At 45.1% G+C, this 20,186-nt stretch overlaps 1 protein-coding gene across 1 annotated transcript in view; it reads right to left on the minus strand.

Moving 5' to 3' along the window:
* The window catches only part of USP34 (ubiquitin specific peptidase 34), a 278,527-nt gene that overhangs the window by 78,605 nt on the left and 179,736 nt on the right, over window positions 1–20,186 (minus strand). Inside the window, exons 43-47 of the mRNA XM_065400557.1 lie at window positions 12,203–12,366; window positions 10,883–10,948; window positions 9,352–9,498; window positions 9,205–9,261; window positions 9,009–9,086 (exon numbers count right to left, since the gene is read on the minus strand). Coding sequence (XP_065256629.1) covers window positions 9,009–9,086; window positions 9,205–9,261; window positions 9,352–9,498; window positions 10,883–10,948; window positions 12,203–12,366 — 512 coding nt within the window. The remainder of the gene's footprint in view (window positions 1–9,008; window positions 9,087–9,204; window positions 9,262–9,351; window positions 9,499–10,882; window positions 10,949–12,202; window positions 12,367–20,186) is intronic.

The raw sequence follows: 20,186 nt of genomic DNA on the forward strand, positions 1-20,186 counted from the left end.
AGAGCAGCCAATCGTCTAGATGTGGCCAGATATGTTTCCTGAGGTTTGCCGCCACCATTGCAATACTCTTGGTACTATGGAGAGTCTGGAGGGTAGACTCTGGAGTCTGGTAGTGATCTGACCTGGCCGTGAATCTCAGGTACTTCCTGTGGGCCAGATGAATGGCAATGTGGAAGTACACACGTTGTAGGTCAAGAGCTGCAAACCAGTTCCAGGCTTGGAGCATTGGAATCAAGTGGAGGCAAATGTTACCATCCTGAATATGAGGTGGCACATGTATCTGTTGAAGTCTCCTCAGATCGAGAATGGGATGAAGACCCTCTTTCTTCTTCGGAATGGGACAATACTGGGAGTACCATCCATTTCCCCTTTATTCCTGTGGGATTACTTCTACTGCTCCTGTTCAGAGCAACAAGTATCTTCTATTTGTAAAAGGCTCTTGTGCGAAGGGTCGCTGAAGGAAGACAGGGAAGGGAGATAGGTATGGAAAGAAATTGGATGGTGTATTCATGGGTAATGATCTCCAGTACCCACTTATCCATGGTAATGTCTGACCATGCATAATGGAATGGAGCAAAGCATTTTCCAGAGAGCGCCCTGGAGTGATTAGTTCTGGTGTAGCTCTCAACCCATGTGTCAAATCTGCTGCCATGAGGATGGGGCAGAGTATGAGGTTGAGGGGTTAGACAGCATTTTCCGAACGGTGGGTCCCTACCCACCTGTGCGTTGTGGGAAGATTCTAGATGGGTCCTGGAGCCTTAGGCAAACATACACATCTCCTGGCCTGGTGCGGGAGGGAAGGCCCCAGGGAGAGAGAGCCCATCCTGAAGTCACCTCGCAGCAGAGGTTCCTGTCCTGAAGGGCTGGGCCCAGCTTCCCACTCTGGGTATTGTGATCTGGAGCAAAGGGTTGCAGTGCCACTCAGGTTTGACCCAGCCACCCCACCATCATGATGGCCAGGCCAAAACTGAATAACAATGAAATCTCATGTGCCAAGTTGCAACACCACTCACTCAAATTTGACTCAGGGGAGGCTGGGCTCATGAGGAGGCTGGGCCAAACCTGAGTTGTGCTGCGACTCTGCGCTTCAGGGTTTAACACCTGAGCAGGGAGCCGTGACCAGCCTTGCAAGACAGGAGCTACTGCTGTGGGATGAATCCAGAGCAGACTCAGTCTCCAGCCTCATCTTTGCACTAGGCCAGGATATATATATATATATATATATATATATATATATATATATGTGTGTGTGTGTGTGTGTGTGTGTGTGTGTATTATATAGATATATATATATATGTGTGTGTGTGTGTGTGTGTGTGTGTGTGTATTATATAGATATATATATATATGTGTGTGTGTGTGTGTGTATTATATAGATATATATGGTAGTTTTCTAAAAAAGACTATCTATATATATCTATATATCTATATCTATATCTATATCTGTATCTATATAACTACAGTAACTCCTCGCTTAACGTTGTAGTTATGTTCCTGAAAAATTCTACTTTAAGCGAAACGATTTTAAGCGAATCCAATTTCCCCATACTAATTAATGCAAACCACCAGAGATCCAAGGTTAGGATAAGAGTAAAAATACTCTGGCACCTGACAGCATTCTCTGATGGAGGTGCAGTGGTCAGTGTCAGCCATACCACTGTGGCAGGGTCTAGAAGCCTCTGGTGATGAGGAGGAGAAGCTGTGTGTAGGTGTATCTGCACCTCAGATCACTGCTCCTCTAGTAACTGGGTGATGGGGATCTCACTGTTGCCACCATGGCCCATGCAGGTAGGATGAATGCTGGCTGAGCCACTGTCACTCCTATGGCTGTGGGACAAAGGGTTCCTCCGATCTTCCAGTGTTGGCCAAGGACCATATTGGAGACAGTTCCCTAACAAATGTCGGGGAGAATGTGTGCCATAGTGATAGCGACCATGATTATTTCTCTTTTATAAGTGGTGCTGATGGTGGCATCTCTGATGGCATCAGGACCTTCCAAGCTACTGGTTGGCATCTCTTAGTTGAACTAAGCCATTTCCAGATCGTAGTGTCTGTACCAAGGTCAAGATCATCACTGATGCTCCACCAGTGGAATATGCTGCTCCTTCTCACCTGGGGATGCCTGATGAGTCTTAGGGTAGGTCTACACTTACCCGGTAGTTCGGCGGCGAGCGATCGAACTTCTGGGTTCGACTTATCGCGTCTTGTCTGGATGCGATAAGTCGAACCAGGAAGTGCCCGCCGTCGACTGCGGTACTCCAGCTAGACGAGAGGAGTACCGCGGAGTCGACGGGGGAGCCTGCCTGCCGTGTGTGGACCGAGGTAAGTTCAAACTAAGGTACTTCGAACTTCAGCTACGTTATTCACGTAGCTGAAGTTGCGTACCTTAGTTCGAATTAGGGGGTTAGTGTAGACCTGGCCCTAGACAGCTTTTCCTTAGAGCTCTTTCTGTGTTTCCTGGCATGGGAGGACATGGACCTCTTCCTAAAGCCCTGACCTCAGTGTTCTGATCATTCCCTTTCAGCCTGTTACAATGTTTGAGCAGCTGCATTCGACATGAATGTCTGAGGTGACATTATTGCCATGGACAGTGCCGGAGTTGGTGTGGAGGCCAAAGGCAGTGCCAGTGGTTTGCTCTGTGCTGACTTCTCCGACATGGTCTTGGACATAGCCCTACCGCACTCCGGTTCTCTGACTGGTGTTGGTCTCATCAGTACCAGAGTGCTTGGCCCTGGAACTCCCAGGTCAGATGCACCTGTCATCGACTGTTCTAAGAGACAGAGCTTGAGTTGTGCATCATAGAATCATAGAAGATTAGGGTTGGAAGAGACCTCAGAGACCTCATGCAATTTCTGATCCAGCCAAGAACAACAAGCAGATGGAGCACCTGCTGGGGATGTGGCATTCGCCCAGGTAGAAAAGGCTTCTACTGTGGCCATCCCTCAACAGGACTAGTCTGTCCCACAGGTAAGGTTTGAAGCCAACCTTAGATTTCACCATGTTGTAGAGAGGGATCTATATAGGAGGGAACATTGGTACAATTGGGTCTGTTCAGCTATTTCATTCCAGTTTAAGAGGGTTTGAACTGTAGGTAAATAAACTGTTGAAAGGCATTCTAAAGATTTTCTGAGAAGTAGCTTGCTAGAGTTCTATCAGTCAATAGGAGACTGCTAGGTTCTGACTTGATGCAATAGGCAGTAAGAAGGTACAGAGGTAGTGGTGGGGCCATTCTGCCCTTTATACCCCCATACGGGAGCACAAGGAGGCACACAGTGCTGGTGTGACTCTGGCAAACACTGCTAGCTAAATAAAACATGGTCTTGTGCATATGGTGTGCATTTGCACTGAGAGTGGGATCCACACTGATATGTATTTGAAGAAGAAAAAAGTTATTCACCTTCTCATAACAGTTGTTCTTCGAGATGTATTGTTCATGTCCATTGCAATCAGGTGTGTGCGCGCGCTGCGTTCACACCAGCCGGAAGATTTTTCCCTTAGCAGCGTCCATAGGGTCGGCCTGGGTGCCCCCTGGAGTCGCGCCTTCATGGCGCCCAATATAGGGCCCTGACCCCCAATCCCTCAGTTCCTTCTTGCCAGCTGTTCCAACAGAGGGGTAGGAGGGTGGGTATTGGAATGGACATGAACAACACATCTCGAAGAACAACAGTTACGAGAAGGTGAGTAACTGTTTTTTCTTCTTCGAGTGCTTGTTCATGTCCATTCCAATCAGGTGACTCACAAGCTAAAGTTCAGGAGGTGGGGTCAGAGTCATTCACTGATTGGAGCACAGATCGACCGAAGGCCGCGTCGTCTCTGGCCTGCTGAGTGATCACGTAGTGCGTGGTGAAAGTGTGTATAGAGGACTATGTTGCTGCCCTGCAGATTTCCTGTGTGGGGACCTGTGCTAGGAATGCTGCTGAGGAGACCTGAGCCCTGGTGGACTGTGCAGTGATCGGCAGAGCAGACACCTTCGCCAAGTCGTAACACTCCCGAATGCATGATGTGATCCACTATAAGATACGCTGCGAGGAGACAGGGAGACCTTTCAGTCTATCGGCCGGTGCCATGAATAACTGGATGGATTTTCGGAACGGCTTTGTTCTCTCAATGTAGAAGGCTAGCGCCCTATGGACATCCAATGAGTGAAGCCTCTTCTCCCTGCTGCTGGAATGCGGCTTAGGATAGAATACTGGGAAGATGTCCTGGTTGATGTGAAAGCGGGCGATCACCTTTGGGAGAAAGGCCGGGAGAGGTCTGAGCTGAACCTTATCCTTATGGAATACAGTGCAAGGAGGCTCTGAGGTAAGGGCCCTGAGCTCCGACACTCTCCTAGCTGAGGTTATCACCACCAGAAAGACCACTTTGTAAGAGAGATAAAGTAGGGAGCATGTCGCCAGTGTTTCAAATGGTGGTCCCTTAAGTCTGGAAAGGACTAGATTGAGATCCCAAGCTGGGATAGGCTGTCGTACTTGCAGGAATATAGTCTGTCGAGACCTTTAAGAAAACGGCTGACCATTGGATTCGCGAAGACTGAGTAGCCGTCTGTGCCCGGATGGAAGGCGGAGATGGCTGCCAAGTGAACTCTTATTGACTTCATGGACAGTGCCTGTTGCTTAAGATGGAGGAGGTAGTCCAGTATAAATGGCACAGAGGCAAGTACTGGAGACTGATGGTGCTGCTCCGACCAGACGGAGAACCTCTTCCACTTGGGCAGGTACATCGCCCTCGTGGAGGGGTTTCTACTGCCAAGGAGAACTTGTCTCACTTGATCAGAGCAGGACAGCTCCACCACGTTCAGCCATGGAGCTTCCACTCTGTGAGGTGAAGCGACTTGAAGTTCAGGTGTTGGAGGCGGCCGTGATCCTGCATGATTAGGTCAGGGACGAGTGGTAGGGGGGACGAAGGACACCGAGGACACTGATGCCAACCTGGACCTTCGACCCTGGATCTGGCGATACGCCCAGGATGCCCAAAAGGGCCACTGCGTCGAAGGCTGCCACTGCGGAGGCCACAGTGCCGGGTAGGGCTGGTGGTCGCGGCGGGATCTGGACCTCCTGCTCCTGGTCCTATTGGAGCAATAGGATTCCATCTCCGACTCTGAGGTCTCTGAGTAGGTGAACCACGGAGAAGCGGTACTCTGGGCTGCCAGAGAGCGGTGCCGAGAGGTCGGGGACCGGTGCGGCTCCCCTGCGTGGGTGGGCCGTGCCAGGGAGAGGTTCGCCGGAGATGGGGATCGGCGTGCCATCATCGCTGGTTTGCCCCTTGATTGGAGCTGGGACCGTGCAGTTACCAGTGACTTGTCTCTCTTCTGTGGGGAGGATGGCGTCGTGAGGCATATAAGGTCTTTGGCTGCCTCGAATGCCTCAGGCGTCAAGGGGAGCTGGAGGTGATCACCTTGGTGGACCGTGGACCATTGAGGGTTTGGACTCAATTGAACCCCAGATGGGGCAGGAATCAACGAGACCCTGAAGGGCTGGAGAGACGAGGTGGCCTGGCTCGAGATGTGCTTCGATCCCGTAGGTCCCTTGATCTTTAGAGGGGGAGAGCGACCCTTATCTGGCCTTTTCTTCTTTTGTAGTATCAGGGACTGAGAACGGTGCCGGACAGAAGAGGGTTACTTATGGGCAGAGCCGTGAGTCCTTAGGGTCCCTTCCTCGGCACTGGCTCGCGCACCGTTGGCGCTGGAGCACTGTGAACCGATAAGGAAGTGCTCTGTGTAAGTTCTGCGGTCCCCAGGTTGGATTGCTTCCATTAGTAGGATCTTGAGCCTTTGATCCTGGTCTTAAAGGATCCTAGGGCGAAATACCTTGCAGATCCTGCACTTGGCCTTTTGGTGGCAATCACCAAGGCACCATAGACAAGAAGAGTGCGGGTCACTCTTCGGCATAAACTTGCCACAATCCTTGCAGAGTTTGAACCCTGGCGACCGGGGCATACCCCAGAACCGGGGAAAACGTTGTGGGGGGGGAACCCCCAAGAATCACAACAACTATGACTAATAACTAACGAACTGTTTACAACTATTTAACAATGAAGACTGAAGTGGACACTGCCAAAAGCACTTGCAATGCAAGAGCATCAGTTGTTCCAGCTAGCCGTCACCGGCGGTAAGAAGGAACTGAGGGGGTGAGGGGTTGGGAGGGCCCTATATTGGGCGCCATGAAGGCGCAACTCCAGGAGGCGCCCAGGCCGACCCTAAGGGAAAAATATTCCGGCTGTCGTGCACGTAGCGCGCACACACACCTGATTGGAATGGTCATGAACAAGCACTCGAAAAAGAACTTCTCTTCAGTGATAACAAGAACTAGCTCCAGGATGGAGAAAAGCGCACAGAGTACTCCTCTTATGTTGAATGTGAAACTGAGACAGAGACTGGGGGATAAAAGAGAGTCTTTAGTTCTTATACTCCTGAGGGCATTCTGCGCCAAAAAAATTAAAATTCTGCACACAACATTTTAAAATTCTACAATTTGTCAATAAATAAATGCAGAGGTTCCAGCATGGCAATGAGGAGCACAGGCCACTGGCTGCATGAAGGTGGAAGATCACCCTGCAGCCCCCCCAGCCTCAGGACACGGACTCAGTGGTGAAGCTGCATCCGACCCCGAAACAGTACAAGGCCTGGGCCTGCCCCAGAAACACCCTGGGGCCCTGGCCCTCTGCAGCAGGTGTGAGCAGGGAGGCTTAACCAGGCAGGATCCAAGTGTGAAGGGGATCAGTGTGGGGGGATCCAGGTGTGGGGTGAGAGGATTGTGTGTGGGACAATCTGGGTGCAGGCAGCTCAGTTGGGGCCGTAGGTGTGGGGGGATCTGGATGCACAGAGGCTCGTTGGGGGGGGGGGGGGGTGTTCCAGGTGCAGGGGCAATAGGACTCTGCAGGGGCTTCCAAGTGAAGGTGGTTGGGGCTCAGCGGAGGGCTCTGGGTATCTCAGCAGTGGGGTCTGGGTGCTGGGGGAGTGGGGCTTGGTGGGGTGAGGGTCTGGGTGCAGCTAGTTAGGGGTCATTGGCGTGGGGGTCTGGATGTCAGGCTCAGGGTGGTGCAGGAGCTGGGGCATCAGGGTGGGGGTTTGAGTGTAGGGAGCTCACTGGGGGGTATCTGGGTACAGGGGTGGGGGTCCGGAGCCAGGGGGGCTGGGTGAAGGGGGGCTCTGGATGCAGGAGCTGAGGTTCAGTGGGGTGGGGTTCGGGTATGGAGGGCTAGGGGGATTCTAGATGTACCGGGTGAGGATTGGCAGGGGTGTCTAAGTATAGGAGGTCTGGATGCATGGGGGTTGGGTGGATGGTGGAGTAGCTCCCTGTACAGTGACCCCTCCCCACACAGCGGAGGAGCAATGGGGGGAGGCAGCAGGGGAGGAGGCTGAGCTTCCTACAGCTGCGGGAGGTTTCTGGGGGTAGGTCTGACACAGCCCTAGCCACTCCTTGCAGGGGAAGAGGAAGTCCCATCCTCTCCTGCCTCCAGCCCAGCCAGGATGAGCAGCTGATCCTGGCTCAGGGTAAGAGCCACTGACTGGGGTGTCCCCAGACCAACAGTGATTTACCTCTCCGCCGGCTGCTCTGGGTGCCTGAAATGATGTACCTATGCTGCTCGGGAGTGGTGTGTGACTGCTCTTGCAGCTTCCCTTTGCTTCCCTGTTAGAAAGTCATTTTTCTGCGGGGAAGCAAAGAAATCTGTGGGAGATATGAATTCTGCACAAGCACAGTGGTGCATAATTCCCTCAGGAGTAGTTCTTAGAAGAGAAAAGGACTCTGTGGACTGATGGTGCCATATCTTCTTCTCTCCATCTCTTGACATCAAAAAATAACGTTGTGGAACTGAGGCCAAAGCCCTGTCTGGTCTACCAGATGTTTCTGATACTCTCTCAGCACTGGGTTTCTGAAAAACCCAAGATTGTATCTTTGAAGAAATGCCTGAAGGTGGTTGTGAGTCTGCCTTGGAAGCTGTAGGTTGTTCTCCATAAGCATGGATTACAGATGAAATTCCATGCCCAGGTTGTACCTTTATGCAGATGTGGCACAGGCTAGGTAAATGCCCCTTACCAAAACCTCTAGATCCATGGATATGGAGGTCAGAGATTAGGAAATAAACTGTGAAGTAGGCATTCTTTAAACTTAGTCTTTTTTGTTTTCTTCCAGGAACCCCTCTTCCTATAAGGATGACGAACCCAAAGTAGTTCCCAACTAAGAAAATCAACAATTTTTTTTTTTTAAACAAACAATGTTAAACCTATCCTAATAACTATTAAGAAAATTAACTATCCTACTACAGGAAAAAACAGATAAGATGGTCAACAATCTAGAGATGGAGAGACCCATCACATCACTGGTTCCTTCTAGCTGTGGGAGCAACATGTACCTCTGTCCCTCAAGGTCCAAGCTTTCCACTGAGCTTTGGTGCTCTGCACAGGCCCACTCTACAGGAGTGGGGACTTGTATGGACAATACTCAAACATGCAATTTTGGCTTAAAACATAGTTCAATTTTAAAAATGACCTTGATATAAGAAATGAAATTAAGCAAGCACTTAATACATTCATCAGTTTTGACATTTAAAACTACAAAAACCTTTTGTGACAGATGCAAGACCTTGGAAGTATGGAAACTACAGAACACTATTGTACAGAGATGGGTCAAACTGCCCCCAGTCAAACTTTTGTATCTGCAAATGTTATCTGAATCTTTGTGAGCTGGGAATTGTATTCCGCGCTGTCTCTGGAGCGGGTGAGGGGCTGCTCCAGGGCTCCCAGCCGGGCTGTGTTCAGGATCCTTGAAGGGTTCTAAATCAACTCCTGGGACCACTCACTGATGGGCTGCTGCAATGGAACAGCTGTCACCCAATATTACCAAATTATGGAGTCATAACAAAGCCCAGAGTTGTGCTCAAATTAAAGTGCAGGTGTGGAAAGCAGCAGCCTATGCAATACAGTAAAATAAGAAATCTCTTACATGACTCAGCTAATTTCCTTAAAACATTATGATCTATATTACAACTGCCATCATGGTAGTACTTACATAAATATTCTTCATATCCGCCACCTGGCACCTCACTGTATAGAACTCTTCAGCAGTCTGACTGACATGCTCACAGTCCTCAATGAAAATAGCAAAACAGAAAAGTGGTAAAGGAAAGTCAATGAATTATTCTGATACATTAAAATGGATATTCTAATCTTGGAATGAAGTGGGCAGGAAAGAAAGTGATACTTACCAAAGAAACAACATTGTTTGTAATGACCCCTCCAAATAAACTTTTTACTGTATTTTTCTGTGAATAAATGAACGAATTCTGTCAACAAAGCTTGAGCAAATCTATAGCTTTAAGAGCCCCCTTTTGTAGCATGCTTTAAGAACTCACCAATTCTGGAGACATTTCCTCAATTTTTGTTATCAGATCAGTGAAGAATTCTGTCATGTCTTTTTGCTCTCCAGTGTTAAGTGGTTGCTTATCCATGGTGTAGGTTTTACAGAAAGGCCTTGGATTGTATGCCTTGCATTCACTTTCCTTTTGGGGGGAAAAAGGCAAAAAATATATATATATATATATATATATATATATGAAAAAAACAACTTTAAAATAAAATGTATATAAAAACATGAATACAGTTAATATAAAAAATATACAAATATATGTATCTAAAAATAAATGTATAAAAATATATCAAGAATACTGTTTGGTAGGTGGTGGAATATGATAAAGGAAAATTTAAATGCTTCTGAAAAAATTAACTACCAAACTGTTTCAAAATCACTAGCAGAATACAGGTGTAGCATTAATATTACAAATAAATACTTATTAAAAGTCAAATAAAAGCATTTCAATAGAGATTTGATGATTCAGTCATTCTTCTCCATGGACAAACAACATATCATATAGTTCACTGGTTCAGAATTGTTTGACAGACATTTACGTTAATGTTATTTTGATCAGAGTTAAGGATCTGCATTATATATAATGTGATTGTGAAGAATGTGTTGCATATGGTGTTACTATGTATGTTGGAGGTCTGGGGATTGAATTATAGCAAAGAGGAGTTTTGTCAGTGAAAGTGGTAAAAATGATGTGGGAGGGTTAAAGGTATGTTAAAGGAAAGATGCCTTAACTGGATATTTCTGCTTTTTAGGAACCAATTTAGTAGCATCTAACCTTTAACCTCCAGGATCACATGAGGTAGGAAGGTCCCATGCTCCAGCTCAAGCCCAAACGTCTACACCATAATTATACAGCCCCATAGCCCGGGCCAGCTGCAAGTATTTAATTACCCTCAGAACCCCTACAGGGTATATGTAGAGCATGCGCATTAGAGCTGAGGCACAATGCTTCAAGGAGCCTCGTCTTAGATGGTATACATCAGCACTGCGCTTTAATGCAAGGTTGTTTAGTACCACAATTGTGCCCTTAGTGTTAAAATTTTCTTAACTTTAAACATACAATTAAATATACAACTTTTCTCTACTGCCTATTTAACATATTGGGTACAAATACATTTATGATGCCATAAACTTACAAAAACATAGGGGACGTTCATGCTGGGAGCTGGGGGTGTGATTCCCAGCTTGAGGAGACAGACTCGCGCTAGCTAGCATGCTAAAAATAGAATATAACTGCAGCAATATGATCTGTGGAGGTGGCTAGCCGCCCCGAGTACATGACCATGTAAGATCCTAGGCATCTACTCAGGAAGGCTAACCCACTCTGCAGCTTATGCCATAGCTACATTCTATTTTTAGCATACTAGCTTACTAGAGCTAGCACAAGTCTGTGTTTTCAAGCTGGAAACCACACTCTAAGCTCCAAGTGTAGACATACTCATACAGAGAATTAATTTTTCTTCTTCTTCTTCTTCCCTTCCTCCCTCCTCCCCCATTAAGTGCTTCTTAGAACCTACCATTAAATATGTAAACATTTTCTGAAGTTCTAGTAGAGTGGTCTTGTGCTTCATGTCCTCTGAATACTAAAAAAAGATACATAAAATAGGATTACAACTTTTTCTAATTTTTTTGCTTAGAAATCTCCCCAAAAATCGGCACTGAAAAGTTATAGAACAATTAGCCCAATTATTGCATTTCTTTTTACAAAAAAATTTTTAATGGTATTTTATTTTAGTATAAATGACACAGTCATAATGATCATATATATTTACATGCATATGCATGCAAGCACACACAATGTGTGTGTGTATCTATTCCTTTTTTTTTTTAACCTAATGTACTACAACCTCATTTTCTGCATTTTAGCACATTATTTCACCGGAAACCTAGATTGTTTTCTGATAAATGGAGTTTACACAATGGTTAGTATTTTCTAAAATTTCACCCCTGGATCCCAATGTATGACTCCAGTCCTCATTGAAATAAAAACAAAAACAAAAAAACCTAGTATTCCTAAATTAGGGACCACTACTTTCTTTCATTCAGTAATGACATAAAGTAGGTGGCTCCCAATGGGTGACTCCAGGATGGTGCTCTAATGGGCTGGAGTTCTTAAAGACCTTATCCACTAATTACTAGTGTTCTGGTGAGTGGCCAAGGAGCTTCCTCAGTTTCCAGCAGGGCAATCCTGGCTGAACTGTGGTTAGGTGGAATAGCAGCTGACAACAGTGGCTCAGAGGAGGTCCTTCATCAACTCTGATCAGAAAGGAACTAGAAGTTAGGGCCATAGATGCCATCCACATCCTATTATTCAGGAAGCAGAGTGCAATGTTCACTGTTGCAACCAACGGGCTCACAACTTTAATCTATTAAAAGTATTTTTTAAATGTTTATTTATGCTAGCACCCACTTTGTGTATATTTATTTATGCTAGCACCCACTTTGTGTAGGGCACTTTCCAAACATTCAAGAAAGATAGTATGTGCTCACAATTTAAGGACCAATGGAGCTCACAATTTAAGGACAAATAAGTAAAAAGAAGTAAGGGAAACAGGAATGATAGGCAGTTTATATACAATTTACATAAAAGTCTATTTAATTCACAATAATCTATGGTGTTGCATGCTAGCAGCATGGATTTAAGAGTGGGGATTTATCACAATTGTGCTTTAAAGAACTATCATATTTTGTATTACAAATATTTAGAAAAAAACACACCTCTTTTCACCTTAGCCACTAACAAAAAATATTATTTGATCATAATGAAATAATTAATATAATAGTATGCATATGTTTATAAATGGAACACTAGTTAAAAATAAAACATGAAATCATACCTTAGCAGTAAAAATGGCTTGTCTAGCCTCTGGTATCATATACAGCTGCTGAATAGTGGATGCCAAGTAACAAGTTGCTCCAAGATTAGTTAGACCAACAAATCTGCATTCAGCTCGAACATCATCATGTGGCCAATAATCCCATTTGTAAGGTGCATGGGAAGCTGGAAAAAGTATGGATTACAAAAATAAATCAACTCAAAGTAAATTTTTACGAAGACAACAAAATACATAATTACAAAACATGATGCTTTTCATTAAAATATGTTTATATATTCTAGATTTACAGACATAATGAACCAGATTGTGCCTGCACCTTGAGCATGTGCATGGGGGGACAGAATAAGCATAAACAGGCCCTCCCGAGAAGTCTGAAGCACAGCTGCAGTCCTCACACTCTCCTGAGTGCAGGACACGCTCTCTCCTAGGGTGTCTGCGTTGCTTTCGGGAGATGTGATTTTACCACATGTAGGTTTGCTAGCTTGCTAAGAATAGCAGTGAAGCTGTAGCAGCATGAGCTAGCCACTGAGTACATAGCTAGGTCCCAGGCAGGGTTGTACTCAGGTGGCTAGCCCATGCCACACCCTAAGCTGCTACAGCTTCACTGCTAATTTTAATCAGCTAGGTTGCTCAAAGCTAGCTTGGAAAAGCTTAACATGTGCTGCAATCATACCTCCTGACTGCAGTGTAGATATACCCCTATAGTGGCCCCAGGATGGCTAGCCAATCCGAAGGAGAAAGGCAGTAGTAATGGTTCACACCTCCTGCCCCACCTCCTTCACTGAGTAGCAGAGCTATGTGGAGGTGCAGGAGAGAATGCCTGTTGCATCTTCTTTAAGACTGTTGCAAGAGATGTACTATTCATGTGCTCTGGGAGGCACTGTGACTCCTTACAAGCAGAGTGTCTCAAGGTTTGTCTGCACAGGGATAAAAAACCCAAAGCTGAGCTGGGTCAGCTGGCTCGGGCTCGCAGTGCTTGGGCATCTGGCCCCAGCTTGAACCCAAATGTTTATACAGCGATTTTTTGCCCAGCAGCCTGAGCCCCGTGAGCCCAAGTCAGCTGACCTCAGTCAGCCACAGTTATGCCGCATGGCTTTTATCCTCCTGTAGATGTACACTTAGAGCTCTACCTCTGGTAATATGGCTTTGACAGCCCCCCAGACTGTGTCTTAAAGCCACAATCTGGCCCAAAATAGTACACAAAACAGCTTTCCATCAGTAACAAAGGCATTCATACATTCTAATAATGTATGTTAAGTGTCTTTCAGGCATACCAAAGTACTTTCAAAATATTATTCACTTCTCTTATAGAAATGTATTTCTGGAAAGTTACGGATATTAAGAGAGTCCGTTTTGTATGACGAGTTCATAGTGACAGAAAATTTTCAGCAGGCCTCTGAAATGAACTTAGGAAATCTGCAAGTGTACCCATTTGTGCACGCAAACAGATGTGCTTCAAAATGCCAACTTTGACACACACAAACTGATGTGCTTGCAAATACTGTGTGTGCATTTTGGAGCCATGCTGAAAGGTGGCCCTACTAGTATCCTCACAAATATAAAAAGGCAAGCACCAAATGTAACATAATTGTGAAATGTTGCCTTTCCTATTTATGACCAAAAAAAATGTGTGATAAAATATAAAAAATGGGGGGCATATTATAAAAATAAGGATCTCAGTCTAATTCAATTTCTTAAATTGGATGTTTTGGCCCTGACTGCCTCTAACTCCTATCATTTATTGATGCCTGAGCTATATTTTCTGGAAACAGCACATCTTATTTGTCTGACAGGAGTGCAGTCTTTGATATACTGTAGGATATACTTCCTTTGCCTTGCCTTCTCTGTCTTCTTTTTCTTCTCTCCCTCCATCCTTACTGCCTTCCTCCTTCCCTTTCTCCATTTAAAATTCTCCTTCCTTCCTGTTCTCTCTCTTTCTCTAAACATGCCCAGCATTAGCTATTAGCTTAACTAGTTGACAGTAAAAAAGATGCCAGTTGTTTACCACCTAGTCCTCTCCTCACACACAGACACTCTCACTCACACATACTAGCCACTCCCAACTCAAACCACTCTCACAAACACCAGCTACTTGTACTTTCCAACATACACACCAGTCATTCACACACAGCTTCATGTCACACTGAGTCTGCACCCAGAGCTCCTACTACGGATTCTTCTTGATGTGACAAAGCAATGAACCTGTCCATGATTTATATTTGTTATAGAGTAAATGTAATGTTAAGAATGAATTACTGAATTACATAAATCCCACATCTTGAAAAGAAGGCTTAGCTGGTTACAGAGTGACATCAAATGCCAAGATAATAAACATACCAAGCATGATCACTAAGGCAAGTGCAAAAGGTAGCCAGTCTTTAAGGGTGGGAACCTTACTGGAGATAAAATGCAAAGATGGAAAAGAAAAACAGAAACAATCTATTTAGCCACAATGCTGAATACAAACTTGAATGAATTTCGTGACAGATCCAGGGGAATACCACTTTCTTTTTTCTTTTTTGTAGACAGTGGGGGAGTTTCTGCTATAGTAAAGCCAGGCACACCAAAGAAATTTAAAAGCTGCAATGGAAGTAGGGGAAGGAGAACCAAAGGGGATGTGGTGAGTGACCTAAAGGGTCAGAGAGAAGAGACAGAGAAAGCACTTTCTGTGATGTTGTTAATTTTCTAAGTCTAATCCAAGATGTGCCTATACAGTGTAAAACTAGAGAAATTATGCATACTGTTTATACTGTTTTAATCTGATAGTCTCTCTCTCTTCTTAACATATCTTGTTCTGTGATATGGCTGCCAACAGTCTGGATGAACAGGTGGTAGCCAGTCCACACACAAGATTTTTACATCTAGTGCATTCTTTGTTTCCTAGCTTGCCAACAGGCTTTCTGCAGTTGCTCTCCTACCTTGCCTTTCTGGCTGACATGCCATCTTTCTTCCAGGCCACTGCAGAGCTCTGGAATAACATGCAGCAAAGAAGGATAAAAATGACTGCATCCCCAAAAAGCTTTAGTGGGGAAAAAAAGGCTAAAAATGCACCTCTTGAGTGTCCTCTCTTGGCAAATTTTAGCAGCAGGTGCATTCTGCCCATTTGCCCAAAACCATGCCCCTCCACAGTCTGGCTTGGAACTGCCCCCAGCTATGGCCAAGCAGTGACTGGCAGAATTCTAGACCACAGAACTGGGTTTTACTTCAGCAGCCACCCTGGAAAACGAGGACATGCAGAACAGCTTTCAAGTACAACTGGGTACCCAAAAACGGGAGCCTCCAGGAGTTCCTGGCCTCAGATTGGGGTCACAAGATAACATGCTGGAGAGAAAAGACGATCAAATCTCTCGTGACACCCTTTTTATCACAATGGAATGCTCTTCATCTCATCAGTCATTACCTGAATAAATACAGTCTTTGCTGTCTCCATACTCTCTCGAACAAAGAATCTTTCCTCCCTTCCCAAAAACACCCCCAAAACTTCTCAAAAGAGCTCACCCTCCCCAGCAAACATATTTTCTGTCCCTTTCCCTATCACAAGGAACCTCTTCTCTGCCACTAAGGGGAGGAAAAATCTCATCTTTCATTTCCATTCCCTCTCAGGCAGGAAGTCTCCCAAAGAGCATGAGCTGGGATCAGACCAGCAGGATCAATCCACTGTGACAGGGTCCCTTTCACTCCAGATAACTACAAGAGGGTCACTTCAGGCGAATGGAGTTACTTGGTGTCCCACATGAGAAACACCTTGGAAATCTCTCTGGTGGAACTCCCTCTTCAAAAGATATAGCAAGGTTCCCTATTTTCCTCCAAGTCAACCCCACAGAGTTGAATCTTTCCACAAGCTGTTGTGAAGCTGGTAGAAACAAAGTGTGCTTCTCCTGATTCTATTCCCAAGCTGCCCAAATACTGCTTCAGGTTCTATGAGATGAACCCTGATTTCTGCAGTGTCTGGTTGTCTCACACCACAGCTGATCATTCTAGGTGCCCAGATCTGCTTCCACACATTAACATGTCCCTTCACAACCCCCTGGTTGGGGGGGAGGGGGGAAGAGAAAGGCTATTAAATGATCATTTGAGCTGGGCAGCATTCAGATCAGTATCACAATCCTCTTGTACTTCTAGAGAACTAATCAAGTGGCTGACTGAGAGGAAGACAAAGGTTGTTTCCTCCAAGCTGCCCCCCTTGGTATGCAGGAAACTTGCAAGGGAGCTTATCTCTGTTTATGCAGCCAAAGACATGGCTCAATATTTTAACAGCTTAGGGGCCAATTTAGGGGTATCTAACCTTCGACCTCGTCCCATAGGGGCCTAAGACAAGGCAGAATGTCCTGCAAACTATTAATCATCCCTACCAGGCCACATGCCCAGATCCCAAAGTCAAGAAAAGGAAAAAGGGGTCTTACTCTAGGTACTTCATAGGCCACAGAAGCTGAGAAGATCCAAGAGCTAAAATGACTTATTTTGTCAAATACCACAAATACAATATGGATTCTCTTCACTCAAGGCTATCAGCTGTAGATTTCAGATAACTATCTGGCACCCACTGAAATTGAGAACTCAGATCCTCATATTCCAGACCAATTAGAGGTTCTGCTGTAGGCCATGTGCACTTCCAATTTAAAACTCTAATCTTCAGAAAGCATCATGATTGTCACTCAGGACTAGGATCTGGGCCCAATGTTCCAGAAAACCTCAGTAGCAGTACACATGATCTGACAGCATTTAGTTACCTTGGTCTGGTGGAAAATGAAAACATGGCTCTCCTCCCCAGAAACTGCTGCCTCTTAGGAGCCATAATTAATATGGAAGACGCACAGGTAATTCCCTCCCCCCGATTGAACTCCTCCATCTCAAGGCACCAATTCATCCTTTTGAGTCCAGGGAGTCAGCAGCTATCCAGTTGTACATGGCCTGGCTGGAGGCCCATCATACTGTGAAGACCTGATGGAATGGGCCAAGTTCCCTTCTCAATGTCTCCTTGAATATATGTTAGCGTCCAACCTCACTCCCCAAGAGAGGAGAACTTGGAACATCTAATTTCTTCCCTTCAAGCAATGAAAGGTTCTCTTATTTGGTGATAGGAAAGCAGAGTTTTCTCACCATGAAGAGATTCCCACTACAGGACAATTGGAGTCCTCAGTTAACCAGAGATGTGCAGCTTCCACAAATAAGGGTTCTTCACAGTAGGTCCAAGGATTGTGGTCTTCACAGGAATGAAAACCCCACTTCAACATCCTGGAACTTAGGGTCATCAGGTTGGTTCTCAAGTTCCTGGAGATCCTCCTTTCAGCCATGTCTCAATCAGGTTAAATAGATTAGCTGAAGTGGCCTACCTGAATGATCAAGGAAGGCTTCCGAGTATTCCCCTCTAAAGAGAGCCCCTATTACACAGGGAAAAGAAAGACTGGGATCCCTCAAAGTCCTACAAGTATCTGGCCATCTGAATGATCAAGGTTATTGGTTGAGCTGCAAGGAAATCTATCCAAGGAAATAGTCCCTCTATTAGGAAAACTGTTCTCTGTTTCCAGCCTCCCTCGATTAACTTCTTGCTGGGAGAAGGAAGGGTTCTTGAGCTTTGGATAGGGATAGGTAGTTTACCCTCCTCATCTTTTCCCATGATGTAGTTCTGGAGAAAATAGGCAGGCAGGACTCAGTGCCATCCAATTCCCCTAGACTCAAAGTAGCCAAGATGAGTCTTCTTCATAGAGTTCCTTAAGCTGTACCGAGACAGCCTTTGCCAACCAGAAAAATAAGATATCCTATAACAGGGCCAACCGTCCACCATGATCCCATCGCCCTCCATTTCAAGAACTACCTCATTGATGCTCTCTCACCTCAAAGCCAGGAATGTCTAATCAGTCCTTGCTGAAAGAGGAGTCTTTCTTCACTTACTATCTTTTTCCTTTTGGTGCAGATATCATCAACTCTTGGCTTTGAGATTCACTACCCCTTCCATTCTACATTACTTTCAGGATGGGTCTGACAAAGGGCTCTCTGCATGCTCCTTAGTGTCCAGGCTTCAGGGATTCCATAGGAGATCTCCCAGTGGGATCCAACTTCACATCAGGGTTTTTTAAAGCAGTTTCTTACCTGAGCCTGGTAAGACACTTGTTCACTCTTGGAACCTAAACTTGGTGCTAGATGCCATAAATTCATCCTCATCATTCTCTCTCTCTCTCAGTTATAGAAAGTGGTCTTTTCTAGTGGCCATCCCTTAGGTAGGAGAGCTGAGGAAATTACAGATATTGCTCATGATCCCCCATATATCATTTTACAGAAAGAAAAAGTAGTTTTTCCCCCAAGGTGGCCTCAGGTCTCCCTTCTTAACTAGGAGATCTTATACTCCCCAACTTTGGGTCTTGAGACTGGAGCTGAAGTCATCCAGTGGCATTTCCTGGATATCCACCAAACACTTATGCTCTGCTTTTCCTGAACATTCGCTCACAGTAATATTGCCATATTAACAATTAGTGAGGTAAGAGAAATAGGGTTTAACCTATACACTACCAAATTCACTCCACACACAATGGTGTATCACGCCTTTTTGTTCCCTCACAGTACTAGATGCTTTAAATACCCAATGGAAACGAGGTACAGATTAACAGGAAAATATTTCAAAGATGATATGATTTGGTAATGACATATACACTAAAAAACCCCATATAGGGCAGTCCAACCAGATGTTGAGTGGCTAAAGGATTTCTACAGTAGTACTTCCTCCGTTACTACCACCAGTGGAGCTGCACCAGTGATAATGACAATTGTAGAAAATTTTAAGAAAAATGCTAGGCCTTACATTACTGTAATTATGCCAAGTTGCACCTACCTAGTTTGACACTTGCTGAGTGTAAGACCACCAGTTTTATTACACAGTTTCTTTTGTTTTAATCTGATTCTCTGTAGAGACTCTTAATAAATCCTTGGAGGGAAGACAACATTACATCTTCACATGGAGGCAGTCAGGGAGAAAACAGTACCTATTCCAGGAGCTCTTGGCGACCCCCTAGGAATTGCCACTAGCTTCCATCAGTAGGGGACACAAAGAAATGTGGTAAAGAGACAAGAACAGGGGAAAATTCAGTGGCAGGATTAGATGACCAAAGGCTACATTTGGTGTAAAGATATAGAATCCCCACTGTGAACCTCAAAAAATAAACAACTAAAACCAAAAAGATGGGAAAAATTGGTTTGTTTTGATTTGGTTTTTGGGGTGCGGAGAAACTCTAAGGAAGAGAGACAGGGAGGACTTATGACCAGATTTTTTTTTTTTTTTTTTTTTAAAGGAACAGCAGCTCAGAGCCAAGCAAAGAGATAAATTCCAATTTTAAGATGCTTAGCAAAACCAGGATTGTATCAAGGAATCAATAGAATTATAAGGAAAATGGGCACTGAAAGTTGGGCAGGGGATACGCAACAGAGAATGGTGGCACCTCAGAAGGGGTTAACCAAACACAGTTGGTACCATTAGATAGTCCACTTTCCTAAGACTGGCAGCAATGCAAATGTGGGCTTGCCAAGTGGACCAGATCTATGTGGGGGACCTGAGCAGGAGACAGACAATCTAGAGAAGACTATGTTAGAGGAAAGCAACAATGAATGCAGTGTCCACAATTAATGGAGGAAATGCCAGGGACAATATTAGTGGTTAGGATAATTGGAACCTGAAGTGGGAGAAACATCAACTGGAGCAAGAAAAAAGACTGCACCTGGAGAGAAACTGGCAGAGAGAGAAGGTCCACCAGCACAAGGAAAAGCGACATGCTAAGTGTGAGAGTAAATGTCAGCGTGAAATGGACATCAATGCCAGGATTGGAGGGGTGGGGGTGAGAGAGGAGGAGAAGATTAACATTAGGCTTCTATTTTTTGAGAATCTTGGCCTAAGAATCTAGATAACCAGTGTCTGAACAGTTCAGTTAAATGGAGACAGAAACCACACATTCAGTTCCATATCCAATATAGATTACAAACTATTCCTAAAATATAG

This window comes from Emys orbicularis, chromosome 3, assembly GCF_028017835.1.
Source record: "Emys orbicularis isolate rEmyOrb1 chromosome 3, rEmyOrb1.hap1, whole genome shotgun sequence".
Taxonomy (NCBI): domain Eukaryota; kingdom Metazoa; phylum Chordata; order Testudines; family Emydidae; genus Emys; species Emys orbicularis.